The 13,892-nt window shown below is 39.9% G+C and overlaps 1 protein-coding gene across 1 annotated transcript in view; it reads right to left on the reverse strand.

Moving 5' to 3' along the window:
• The window catches only part of MND1 (meiotic nuclear divisions 1), a 70,094-nt gene that overhangs the window by 20,778 nt on the left and 35,424 nt on the right, over window positions 1-13,892 (reverse strand). The window contains exon 5 of the mRNA XM_023226317.2: window positions 857-931. Within this exon, the coding sequence (XP_023082085.2) occupies window positions 857-931 (75 nt within the window). The remainder of the gene's footprint in view (window positions 1-856; window positions 932-13,892) is intronic.

Raw genomic sequence — 13,892 nt, forward strand, 5'->3', positions numbered from 1 at the left:
AAAAAAAAAAAAAAAAAAAAAAAAAAAAAGAAATGACTATTCTCCAATTCCTATCTGTGATTGTGCTGATTCACATAAAACAATATATGTGAAATAACTTTGAAAGCATAAAGCCACTGTAAAGCTTTGCTATATCCCTTTCTACTATGTGACAAGGTTTCCAGTTGCTTTCTTCCCAATCAAGTGATACAAATACAGGCCCAGATGAAATGCTTAGTGGTTCATGTTGATCTTCAATATTTTTTAAAGTCATAAGTCTACAGTTTAGATAATGATGAAAATAGAAAGTGAAATGATTTTTTAAAATCTCTAACCTAATACTTAGAAAAATATTGCACTTTTAAAAAATAGGTCAATATTTATTTAAAAAATTTTTAAATATTACAAGGCCACAAAGATACTATGTTGATGGTTTTCAGTTTGTTCTATACAAATTTTTTTTAAAAGACTCTTAAAAATTTACATAAACATTTATATAGGGCTTACCATGTACCAGGTCCTCTTCCAGGTGCTTTGCAAATATTAACTAGTTTGATCCACACAATAACCCAATGAAGTACAATAGATTTTATTACTCCCCATTTTGCAACAGAGAAAAGTGAAAACAGAATTTAGGAGACTTTCAAATCCAGGCAGTCTGGCTCTAGGGTTTATGCTTCTATGCCATGCTACCATATATAATAATAATAAAATCTAGACTCACAATTAGTGAATCCTACTGGGTCAAACGTTCATATCCTTGGCTATGATCTCCTTTTCTTCTGGTAGAAATGCATCCTCCTCACAGTAAGCTCTGTGTCCTTACTCTAATATGTAGAATTGCCATTATTAAAAGAATCTATAGACACAAACTTACCGTTTCACATCGGCCAATTTTAGCTTTTTCAATGCTTTTCTGCAGGCTTGCATGCTTTTGGCTTCCCTCAGACAACTAGAGAATCAAAAACAAATAAAATAGCTTGCTAAGATAAACTGCCATGTAGTCATATAGTAGTTTATGAAAACAAAGTTGGCCGGGTACAGTGGCTCACACCTGTAATCCCAGCACTTTGGGAGACCAAGGCGGGCGGATCACAAGGTCAAGAGATGGAGACCATCCTGGTCAACATGGTGAAACCCTGTCTCTATTAAAAATACAAAAATGAGCTGGGCGTGGTGGCGCACGCCTGTAGTCCCAGCTACTTGAGAGGCTGAGGTTGCAGTGAGCTGAGATAGAGCCACTGCACTCCAGCCTGGTGACAGAGCAAGACCCTATCTCAAAAAAAAAACAAAAAAAGAAAATAAAGTCAAACACTATACTAGGAACTAATTTCTCCAATCTGAAGAAAACCAAGGACCATTAATCATTAGGGTACACTGGAAAAAAAAAAGTTTAAAAAACATTTTCTTTTTATTCCATGCCAATACATGAAACAAATATCATGCCTCTAATCTTTTCCACATACTCTCTATTTATTAGGTTCCCCACTCTTACACCAAGTAACTTGAGGTCTATTATTTAGTTAGAAATTGAACTTGAAGGCCAGGCACGGTGACTCACGCCTGTAATCCCAGCACTTTTGAGAGGCCAAGGCAGGCAGATCGCATGACCCCACGAGGTGGAGACCGGCCTGGGTAACACGGCAAAGCCCCATCTCAACAAATACAAAAAAATTTAGCCAAGTGTGATGGCATGAGCCTGTAGTCCCAGCTACTAAAAAAAAAGAAAGAAAGAAAAGAAACTGAATTTGAAAAATCCAAAAAAATCTCTTTTATATAAATTCTCTCTACAAATTTCATTTCACTTCTGATTAAAGTCTTTTCAAAATACCTGACCTAGTTCACTAAGTCAATAATAAATTTGTCACTTATTATTATTACATAAAGTACTTCACAAGGAATTGCATAGTTACATATCATGTTCTCAAGAAAAAAATCTGCTAGCCTATTGCCAATTTTAGGTATGTTTTATATCTTTTTCTCTTTTTTATTCTTGAGACAGTATCTCACTCCGGTGCCTAGGCTGGAGTACAGTGTCACGATCATGACTCCCTGCAACCTTTGCCTCCCAGGCTCAAGCCATCCTCCAACCTCCACCTCCCAGTAGCTGGGACTGCAGGTGTGCACCACCACAATCAGCTATTTTAAAAATGTTTTCTGGAGATGGAGTTTTACCATGTTGCCCAGGCTGGTCTTGAACCTCCAGGCTCAAGTAATCTTCCAACCTCAGCCTCCCAACATGCTGGGATCACAGGTGTATGCCCTGTTGCTCAGCCTGTTTTATATATCTTACAAGTCATCAGTTTAAACTTTTTACTCAGCTTAGAAAGTAGATAAGTTGTATGTGGAGATGGATTAAATAACACCAGCATAAAGAGACTACAGATATTGAATGTTGATTAGCATGTGGGTAGACCTACATTATCAAAAAGGACTGGTTAATTTCAGAGTGTTGGCTTCTTGTCTCAATTTTATTAATCTCACCTGGGTCTACAAGTAAACAGATAATCACAGGAAATTCTGAATACGAAATTCTCCACATCTTTTGCTATAAACTAGTTAGAAATTACAGATTCATTTGATTGGGTAAGGGCCTTCTTAAAAAATATTTCACTCCTCCCTCATTCTTGAATTACAAACATTTAGAAAATAATTAATAATTGGATGGATTTAATTTCTGTTGGTTGATTATAAAAAACTAACTGTTCACGGCCGGGCATGGTGGCTCACACCTGTAATCCCAGCACTTTGGGAGGCTGAGGCGGGCGGATCATGAGGTCAGAAGATCGAGACCATCCTGGCTAAGATGGTGAAACCTCATCTCTACTAAAAATACAAAAACAAAATTAGCCAGGCGTGGTGGAAGGCACCTGTAGTCCCAGCTACTCTGGAGGCTGAGGCGGGAGAATGGCATGAACCCGGGAGGTGGAGCTTGCAATAAGCCGAGATCCCACCACTGTACTCCAGCCTGGGTGACAGAGCAAGACTCCATCTCAAAAAACTGCTCCCCCACCCCGAAAAAAAAAAAAAAAACACACAAAAAACTAACTGTTCACAATATGATCTAGTCATATGTAGAGAGTGGATAGTGTTTAGATATCCTTTTTTTGCTTGAAATTCAGAAATACTATCTTCAAAAAGTTGGTAAGTTTACCCTTGCTTTGGGAAATCTTTCACATCTCAGTACGCATAAAGGGATCGTTGTAAGCTTTCCTTTAACAGCTCTCCAGTCACTGATTCTAATCCATAGCATGAACAAGATCTATAGATAATGCCAGGCAGACACCACTACAAACCAGTTATACCTCTCCTTGCAAGTGATTATCTTCCTAAGTTAAAAAAAAAAAATCTGCTGTATACATATATTTTTAAGACGGAGTTTCTCTCTTCTTGCTCAAGCTGGAGTGCAATGGCGCTATCTTGGCTCACTGTAACCTCCACCTCCCAGGTTCCAGCGATTCTCCTGCCTCAGCCTCCGGAGTAGCTGGGATTACAGGCACCCACCACCAAATCCGACTAATTTTTCGTATTTTTAGTAGCGAGTAGAGATTAGGTTTCACCATGTTGGCCAGGCTGGTCTCGAACTCCTGACCTCAAGCAATCCACCCACCTCAGCCTCCCAAAGTGCTGGGATTACAGGCGTGAGCCACCACACTCGGCTGAAGATCTAGTTCTTTTAAAAAAGTGTTCCTATTTATAAAATAAAGTCATATTTTAAAAGTTAATATTAGCCTGACTAACATGGGGAAACGCTGTCTCTACTAAAAATACAAAAATTAGCTGGGCATGGTGGTGCGCACCTATAATCCCAGCTACTTGAGAGGCTGAGGCACAAGAATCACTTGAACCTGGGAGGTGGAAGTTGCAATGAGCTGAGATCATACCACTGCACTCCAGCCTGGGCAACAGGGTGAGACTCTATCTCAAAATAAAAAAAATAAATAAAATAAAAGTTAATATTCCACCCTGAAGGACCTGCCTGAAATAATTAAAATATATACATAACATTTAAATTTAGGAGTAAATAATTTTTTCCAATTAAAAACACACATATTTTAGCATAACAATTTTCCATTAAAAATGTTTTTAAAATAACCAGACAGGTAGACACTATCCAAACAGTTACTAATTATATAAAAGACAATAATGAAAGGACATTATATATATATATACACACACATACGTATATATACTTTTTTTTTTTTTTTTTTGAGACAGGGTCTGGAATGCAGTGGCCGGATCTCGGCTCACTGCAACCTTTGCCTTCCGGGCTCAAGCAATCCTCCTACCTCAGCCTCCCAAGTAGCTGGAACCACAGATACATGCTACCACGCCTGGCTAATTTTTTTATTTTTTATTGTAGAGATGGAACTTTGCCATGTTGCCCAGGCTGGTCTTGCACTCCTGGGCTCAAGCAATTCATGTACCTGGGCTTCCCAGAGTGCTGGGATTACAGGCGTGAGCCACCACACCCAGCCAGGATATATACCTTAATTATATTAATTAAGAATCTTTCAGGTACTATACATCTGTTTGGAATTATTTACAACTTAAAAGCATTTGAAAAAGAGCTCATTCAGAAATTTCTTAATTACAAAAATAATCTTACATATTTCAAATGTGAAGCATGGAATTCATAACTTGTGATTTTAAGTATCTTAGTAATGGAGGCAAAATCCAAATGATGTTATTAAAGGAAAAGCTTCTGCTAATTATCCTAAGTACTGAAATAATTTGGTTCAACTCAGTAGTGAAGGATTCTTGGCTCACTGCATAGTTCTTCCCAACCACTGGAAACAAACAATGAAAGCAACTTTTGTGGGGCTGCCCATGCTATCAGCTTTTCATCTATACAGCTGCACTACTGCCATAGTTCCTAACCTATACCTTGGAAATAAACCAAATGCAGCCCTCATGTGATAAAAGCTGAGATTTCTAGTCACTGTATATCAACTATCTGAACCAGTAGTTATCAAACTTTAGCATATAGTGGAACCCAAAGGGCTTTTTAAGGCACAGGTTGCTGGGCTCTACCTCCCGAGTTTCCGAATAGCACATCTGCGGTGGGGTCCAATAATGTGCATGTTCCCAGGTGATGCTGCTAGTTGGGGACACCACACTTCTGAGAATTAGTGAACTAAACAAGAATCTATTTTCTTATAGTAACAAACTCAACTAAAACACACAGGATATTTATACATAAAAAAATGTTATCTGGTTCACAAGCAAAGATGAATTACTGCTAAATGCTATAGCCCGAATTAGAAAAATCTTAATGTTTGTCTTTAAAAGAAATACAAAAGTCCACATTTACAAAAATAGAGAGGTAATAGTCTGTATTTTTAAAAAGGCATGGGCTGGGCGCAGTGGCTCACACTAGTAATCCTAGCACTTGGAGAGGCCAAGGCAGGTGGATAACTTGAGGTCAGGTGTTCGAGACCAGCCTGACCAACGTGGTGAAACCCCGTCACTACTAAAAATACAAAAATTAGCTGGGTGTGGTGGCATACACCTGTAATCCTAGCTACTCAGGAGACTGAGGCAGAGAACCACTTGAACCCAGGAGGTGGAAGTTGTAGTGAGCCAAGATCGCACCACTGCACTCCAGCCTGGGTGACAGAGCAAGACTTCATCTCAAAAAAAAAAAAATTAATAAACAATAAAAAGGCAATTACCATAATATTCCCTTAAAGAGCAAAGTCTTCAACATTCTATAATGCAACTGATAATGGCAGGAGGCAGACAAATGCCTAGGCAGATAGGGGTGGGTCCCTGGTGAAACCCCACCTCCAAGCCAAAGACAGTTTAAAGCCTGAAAGCCAAACTACAAATTGAATCCACAGACTAGATTGAGAACCCATCTTCCCATTTGGTGGCTTTCCTCTGATCCCCACCCTTCACCTATTTTACATATACCTACCCTTTCATAATTGGTTTTCTATATTGCTGTGCTCACCTTTTAGTGGTGCCTTTAGTCTTTCTTTGCATACTCACAAACCAATCAGTATGCACTCCCCTATTCTGTGCCCATAAAAGCCCCAGAGTCAGCCACACTGGGAGAGAAACCATTGGACTATGGGGTGGGGGGACCATCCCCTAAGATCCCTCTCCAATGAGACCTGTTCTGTCGCTCAATGACATTCTTCTCTGTCCATTCTTAACCTTCAATTGTCAGGGTATTCTTGTTCTTCTTGGAAGCAGAACAAGAGCTCGGGAACTGCCTGTAACACAGGTGGGCTGAGTGGGCAGGGTACCTCCAGCAGCAGGCCTGGGCTGAGCAAGGCCCGGGTTGGGGCTAGTGGGGCACTGCTGGCTGTGGAGGTCTCCGGTTGGCAAAGTGGCTGAGAAAAATCTTGTGCCACAATTATATACTTTAACAAATCCACTTCCAAATTTCACTAAAGCAAATAATAATTTTTAAAAACTCAGTAACCCAGAACAAAACTGCAGCTGCAACAATAAAAACTACTTATAATCAGTAAAAACAGGATTTCATCTTTATTTATTCATTTTTTGAGACAGGGTCTTACTCTGTTGCTCAGGCTGGAATGCAGTGGCATGATCATGGCTCACTACAGCCTTGAAATGCAGGGTTCAGGCAATCCTCCTACCTGAGCCTCCTGAGCAGCTGGGACTATAGGCATGCACCACTATGCCTCATTTTTAATTTTTTTTGTAGAGACAAGGTCTCACTCCTTGGCTAGTCTCAAACTCCTGGGCTCAAGTGATCCTCCTGCCTTGTCCTCCCAAAGTGCTGGAATTACAAACCACCACACCCAGCCTAGGATTCCATCTTTAGATCTGAGGAACTGACACAATGCTTCCCTTAAATGCATTCCAGGTCACCTATGCAGATAATCAGGATTGAGAAAAATAATGCCAATGTTTTCTAGAGGGCTAATTCATTGCCTGGAGGAACTAACTATTCATAAGACACAGAATGACTGATTCAAGCTGGCTGCACTGGAATTCTGATTTACTCTTTTTTAGAAATTAAAAAAATGTTGTAGCATTAAAGGAGGAATACAGAGACGTTCACAGATGGGAAAGAATGCCAAGGAATAGAGAAAGAGAGACAAGAGCAAAAGCAACTAGATCAGTCTACTGCTTTATCAAAATTCATGCACTATGTTGTGGGTAAAAAAAGGTTGTATTTCCATTCTGCTTTAAAAGGAAAAAAAAAGCCGTATTATTTATTTATTTTTTGAGACGGAGTCTCGCTCTGTCGCCCTGGCTGGAGTGCAGTGGCGTGATCTCGGCTCACTGCAAGCTCCGCCTCCCGGGATCATGCCATTCTCCTGCCTCTGCCTCCTGAGTAGCTGGGACTACAGGCGCCCGCCACCGCACCCGGCTAATTTTTTTTTATTTTTAGTAGAGATGGGGTTTCACCGTGTTAGCCAGGATGGTCTCGATCTCCTGACCTTGTGATCTGCCCGCCTCAGCCTCCCAAAGTGCTGGGATTACAGGCGTGAGCCACATAATTTATTTATTTATTTGGGTTTTTTGTTTCCTTGTTTTGCTTTGTGACAGGGTCTTGTTCTGTCACCCAGGCTGGAGTGCAGTGGTGTGATCATGATCTCCAAGGCACAAGCCATCTTCCCGCCTCAGCCTCCTGAGTAGCTACAACTACAGGCATGCACCACCATGCCAGCTAATTTTTTTATTTTTCATTTTTTGTAGAGATGGGGTCTCACTATGTTGCCCAGGCTGGTCCCCAATTCCTGAGCTCAAGCAATCTTCCTGCCTTGACTTTCCAAGTGTTGGGATTACAGGTATGAGCGACTGAGTCTCGCCTTGTTTACATTAAAATTTAAAATTTGTATCTTCTAATAAAAGGAATATTCCATTTAAAAATTAACTAATCATAAGGAAACAATGAACACTGTAAAGATATATTTATGTATAAAGATGGGAGCAACACACTTGTCTCAACAATAATGTTAATATTTCATAGTATAAATACGTCATAATTACACAACCAATGGAAGTGTTTTCAAAGAATTTTTAATGGCAATGAAAAATTCCCGTGGGATACAACTGAGTTTTTTAAAAGCTAGAAGGAAAACTATAATACATTGAGAGCCTATCTATGACCAAAAAAACAACAAACAAAAACCACTGCAAGAAAATGCACTAAATCTAAGCAATGGTTATCTGTGTGTTGTGAAACATACTTTTAAGTTTTCTATATAATGAACATATATAACTAGTATTTTAAAAATTATTTTCCTGTTATATGAATATATTCTCAAAAGATTAAAATGTGAGCACATTCTTGTTTTAAAAGACTCAAACAAAGCAAAATCCTCATTTGCCTTTCCACTTCTCATGGTTCCACCATCCCCACAACCCCCTCCCCAGAGTGACCCCTGTAAAGTCCAGTGTGCATCCTTCTTGTCTTATTTCTTTGTTTTACATCTAGATATAGATCAATATGGATAACATTTAAAAGCACATAGGGGATTATCCTTTATGTAGTGTCTTACGCCTCGCTATTTTCAGAGAAATTTCCATATCTGCATATATAGTTAGGTCTACTTTGATTTCTTTTTTGTTGTTGTTGTTGTTGACATGGAGTCTTGCTCTGTCGCCCAAGCTGGAGTGCAGTGGTGCGATCTTGGCTCACTGCAACTTCTGCCTCCCAGGTTCAAGCGATTCTCCTGCCTCAGCCTCCTGAGTAGCTGGGATCACAGGGGCATGCCACCACACCTGGCTAATTTTTGTATTTTTAGTAGAGATGGGGTTTCACGATGTTGGTCAGGTTGGTCTCGAACTCCTGACCTCATGATCCACAGTCTCCCACTGTTGTTCAGGCTGGAATGCACTAGTGCAATCATAGCTCATGGTAGCCTCAACACTCCTGGGCTCAAGTGATCCTCCTGCTCCAGCATCCTGAGTAGCTAGGACTACACGTGTGCACCATCATACCCAGCTAATTAAAAATTTTTTTTGTAAAGAGGTCTCACTATGTTGCCCAGGCTGGTCTCGAACTCCTGGCCTCATGAGATCCTCCTGCCACAGTCTCCCAAAGTCCTGGGATAACAGACGTGAACCACCAAGCCTGGACTCATTCATTTAAAAACAAAACAAAACAAAACCAAAAACACACTTTTATTTTTTAGAGCATTTTTAGGTTCAAAGTACAACTGAATGAAAGATATAGAGATTTCCCATATATGACCTAATTACGCATATGTACAGCCTCCTCTGCTATCAAAATCCCACACAAGATGGTACACTTGCTACAATCAGTGAACCTACATTGATACCATTATCATCCAAAGTCCCCTGTCTACGTTACAGTTCAAAGTCTTTTGTTCAGTGGTTGTGGGAAACAATTCTCCCTGCCCTCTGGATTCTAAACTACGTAGCTACAAAGAGGCAAACAGCCCAAATTACTGCTGGCATCCATCTTGTCATCATGAAGAAAGCCAACCTGAGGACATGAGCATCACACAAAAGGCAAAGCCAAGATAAATGCAGGGAAATTGAGTCAGAGTCTTAAATGATGTCTGAAGCACGTTCTACCATTTTCTTTTCTTTTCTTTCTTTTTTGAGACAGGGTCTTACTCTGTCACCCAGGTTAGAGTGCAGTGGCATGATCATGGCTCACTGCAACCTTGACCTCCCGAGCTCAAGCAATCCTCCCACCTCAGACTCCTGAGCAGCTGGGAAAACAAGTGTGCACCACCACACTGGGCTAATTTTTGTATTTTTTTTTTCTGTAGAGTCAGTGTTTTACCATGTTGCCCTGGCTGGTCTTGAACTCCTGGAGTGAAGCAATCTTCCTGCATTGGCCTCCTGAAGTGTTGGCATTACAGGCATGAGCCACTGTGCCTGGACCATGCTCTACTTTTGAAAAATTTGAAGTTAAGTCGTTAAATCAATCTCTCCCCTATCCTTTAAGCAAAGTAAACTTGAATTTTCTGCCTTTAACACAGTAAATATTTTAACTGTTACAATGGATAAAACTTTAATAATAATCTCTTTCATAGAGTGCTGGCCAGCTATGAAGGCTGTGAAAAATTTTGGGAGATATCAAATTTAAAACATCCTATTCCTCTACTTTGGGAAATACAACAAAGTGTCCAAGAATAAGAGTGGCTGGAATAAAGTAATGCATGCCAGGAAAGCTCTTCATTCAATAAGCATTTATAAAGTACCCACTACATATACAGTTACAGTATCATTGGCTCAGATCTTCTCACAAAATTAATATAGCTGGGTAATGAACACCTTAAGGTATTGCTTTGCAGGTAGTGAGTACTGGATGCTTGTTGAATATTTTCGGATTAAGTTATTTTTCATTATATGCTGTAAGACAGTAGTCATTAAAAGAAAACACTCTGTGAAGCTAGCAAGAATACAGCATATTAACATTCCACTTAACCAGAGGGTTAAATTTCCAGCAATCCAACCCTGAGGAACACATTAAGAACCTGGAAATAAGAAACGTAGTACAGAAATCCTGAATAATGGACATAGAAAGAGTATGAAAATCCCATCAAGTAAGAAACATAAAGAACAAGTGAAGCCACTTAATAAGTGCATGCTGAGACACACATAAAATAATACCTGCTAAAGATAAGACCACAATCAATTATAATGTGAAAAAAACCAACTGTCAGGCAGAGTCAGAGCCTAACAAGTGACTAATACCTCAACTAGATATAATAAGACTAAAGTAATAAAAGCAGAAATAGGCTGCGCACAGTGGCTCACACCTGTAATCCCAACACTTTGGGAGGCCAAGGTGGGAAGATCGGTTGAGGTCAGGAGTTCAAGACCAGCCGGGCCAGGAGAGCAAGACCCTATCTCTGCCAAAAAATAAAAATAAAAATTAGCTGGGCATGGTGGCATGCACCTGTAGTCCTAACTACTCAAGAGGGTGAGGAATGAGGATCACTTGAGCCACAGAAGTCAAGGCTACAGTGAGCCATGATTGCACCACTGCACTCCATCCTGGGCAACAGAGTGAGGCCCTGGCTCTTAAAACAAACAAAAAAAGTGGAAATGGTAATATGGAAAGGAAAAAAAGCAGGTAGATTTTTAAAATGAACCATTTCTAACTTCTAGGAAGGATTAAAAATATTAAAAAGTAGTTAAGAGCTATGAAAGATCCAATAGAAGCCTAACAGTGTCAGGAAAAAGAACTTAGTCGTGGCTACAGTCAGACAAAGGCTTATGCAGAATCCAGTTAGAAATCATTCAGATATTTTGAGAGTCAAAGACATGCAAAATCCAACTGATGCCATGAAGGAAGTTGCATATAAACTTATGAATATTTACAGACTGTTTAGACCTGAGAAATGGGTTCTCCCACAACAAATCCAGAGAGGAGGGCTAAGTTGCAGAGGCTACTAATTGTCTACCAATATCCATTCTTTCTTACTAACAGGATCTCAGACAATAGGCCTAGCTAAAAACAAAAAACAAGAAACTCTTTATTTCCCTGCCTACTTCAAATCAGGTGTAGCCATATGACAAAGTTTTGTCCAATAAAATGGGATCAGATGTTGGAAGCGGATGTGCCCTTTACCCTTCCCTCTCTCCTTCATGCTACCTCTGTAATAAGGACATGATGGAGTGCTTCAGGAGTCACAAGAGCAGTCTTTTAGCAAGGGCACATAATCACATAATCTTTGTCTCTTTTTTAGTGTAGAGTTCTTTCAGGCCACTGATTGTAATTTCAGCTTCGTGTCCCCTATCCCAACCAAGGTATGGAGAAACACAGAGAAAGAGAGAGGAGGTAAACGAGACAGGAAATACACTTAACAAGTATTGTTGTTAAGATGCCTCAGGGTTCTCTGGGCCTGGGAGATATTTAAGCTAAATCCTTTTAGGCCACACTTCTGGGTTCTTTGTAGGTGTCCCTGTTGGGTCTCCCCAGCAGCAATCCACATGATGTAGAAAACACATTCTATTTTTCTGGCTGCTACCCAACATTCTTTCTCTCACCATCGGGCTTCTCTGTTTGCCCCCAGTCTCCTTCCAGCCTGGGTTTTCAGAGATTCATAGTACACAGACTCTCTGTTAGGTTTCAATGCCTTTCTCTGGGACAGAATTTAACACAGTACGAGGTGAGCTCTTGTTCTCTCACTTTTGTGTGTGGGTCACATGCAGTCCATGGAAATACTCATATGCTCAACAAATTTTCAGGCTTGCTGGCCAAGGTCCTACTTTTATGCATTATAAAAACTGAAAGAACCTCCCAACAGATCTACATAGATGCTAAAGATCAGCAAAATTATTTTCACATATGGAATTGCTTTTTTCCTATTTTTTTTCCAAAAGCATTGGGAAAGAACAGGCCTAACAGATTAGCCTATTCAGTAGTCTCCATCATGCCGCTAAAGTTGTCTAGGTTGAAAGTTGCATGGCTGGGCGCAGTGGCTCATGCCTGTAATCCCAGCACTTTGGGAGGCAGAGGCGGGCAGATCACGAGGTCAGGAGATCGAGAACATCCTGGCCAACATGGGGAAACCCCGTCTCTACTAAAAATACAAAAAATTAGCCACGCATGGTGGCAGAAGTCTGTAGTCCCAGCTACTTGGGAGGCTGAGGCAGGAGAATGGCGTGAATCCGGGAGGCGGAGCTTGCTGTGAGCCAAGATTGCACCACTGCACTCCAGTCTGGGTGACAGAGCGAGACTCTGTCTCCAAAAAAAAAACCCGAAAGTTTCTCATACCTGATTCAGTTTTACTCCTGGCATTTCTGAATACTTACGAGAATTAAGATTGTCCACCATTGAAATTTCTAATGAAAATATTGCTTAATTACTATTTTAAATGTTTTAATGTAATACGTTATTCAGTTCCTTTAAGTAATTTTGTTTATTAGAAGACATCAATCTAAAATAAAACAAATTATTTGCTAAGAAACACCAGTTAAGAGTTTAAACTCCAATTTCTACTTAGATAGAATTAACTTAAATATTTAAATTTCTATTTAGATCAGGTTAAAATAAACTTCCCATTAAATTTATAAAGTCTGAGAAATATTCAGTGATTAGAGTACCTGGCCATAAAGGCTTTTATCTTTTTAAGAGAATAATGCTCTTACTTTTCTACTTCTGCCTCTTACAGTAGAATGGTTCAAGAGGACTTGGATTTCAAAAAATTAAAAGGGCAAACTAATGACTTCCCTTCCACGGGCTATATAGCTAAAGAAGAGCAAAGAAAACAAGTGAACACATTCTGATGGCAAACTAGCTCAAGAGTTGTGAGCAACCCACCAAACAAAGATTGATGGTAAACCAAAGTGTTAGAAGTTATTTAAAAGGGGAATGCATATAGCTTTAAAAAATAACAATTAATATAATTTAAAACTGAGATTGCTTTCTTTTGGATCTAAAGTTAAGCTACTTTTTTCAAAAAGAGTTATTGTACACAAAAGTTCTGGTTAAGTAAATATAAATACTGAGGAACCTGAACAAGGACCTAAATCTGAATGTGATGAAATATAGGCCTGGATGTTTAAACCATGCCCTTGAGTCAAGTAAGAGCTAGACTTTAAATGAAAAAAAGCACCTTCCTAACAAGGTTATTTTTATGAAACTTCTAAGTATACAGTCTGGTGCGGTGGTATGCACCTGCAGTCCCAGCCACTCAGGAGGCTAAGGAGCACTTAAGGCCAGGAGTTCTAGGCTATTGTGTGCTACGCTGACCAGGTGTCTACACTAAGTTTGGCACCAATATGGTGACCTACTGGGAGTGGGGACCACTGGATTGCCTAAGCAAGGGTGAACCAGCCCTGGTAGGAAATGGAACAGATAAAAACTCCCATGCTGATCAGTAGTGGGATCATGGCCATGCATAGCTACTGCATTCCAGTCTGGGCAACACAGCAAAACTCCATCTCTTTTAAAAAAATTTACATATATATAAATATATATGTGTGTGTGTGTGTGTGTG

Source organism: Piliocolobus tephrosceles, chromosome 3 (assembly GCF_002776525.5).
Source record: "Piliocolobus tephrosceles isolate RC106 chromosome 3, ASM277652v3, whole genome shotgun sequence".
NCBI lineage: Eukaryota > Metazoa > Chordata > Mammalia > Primates > Cercopithecidae > Piliocolobus > Piliocolobus tephrosceles.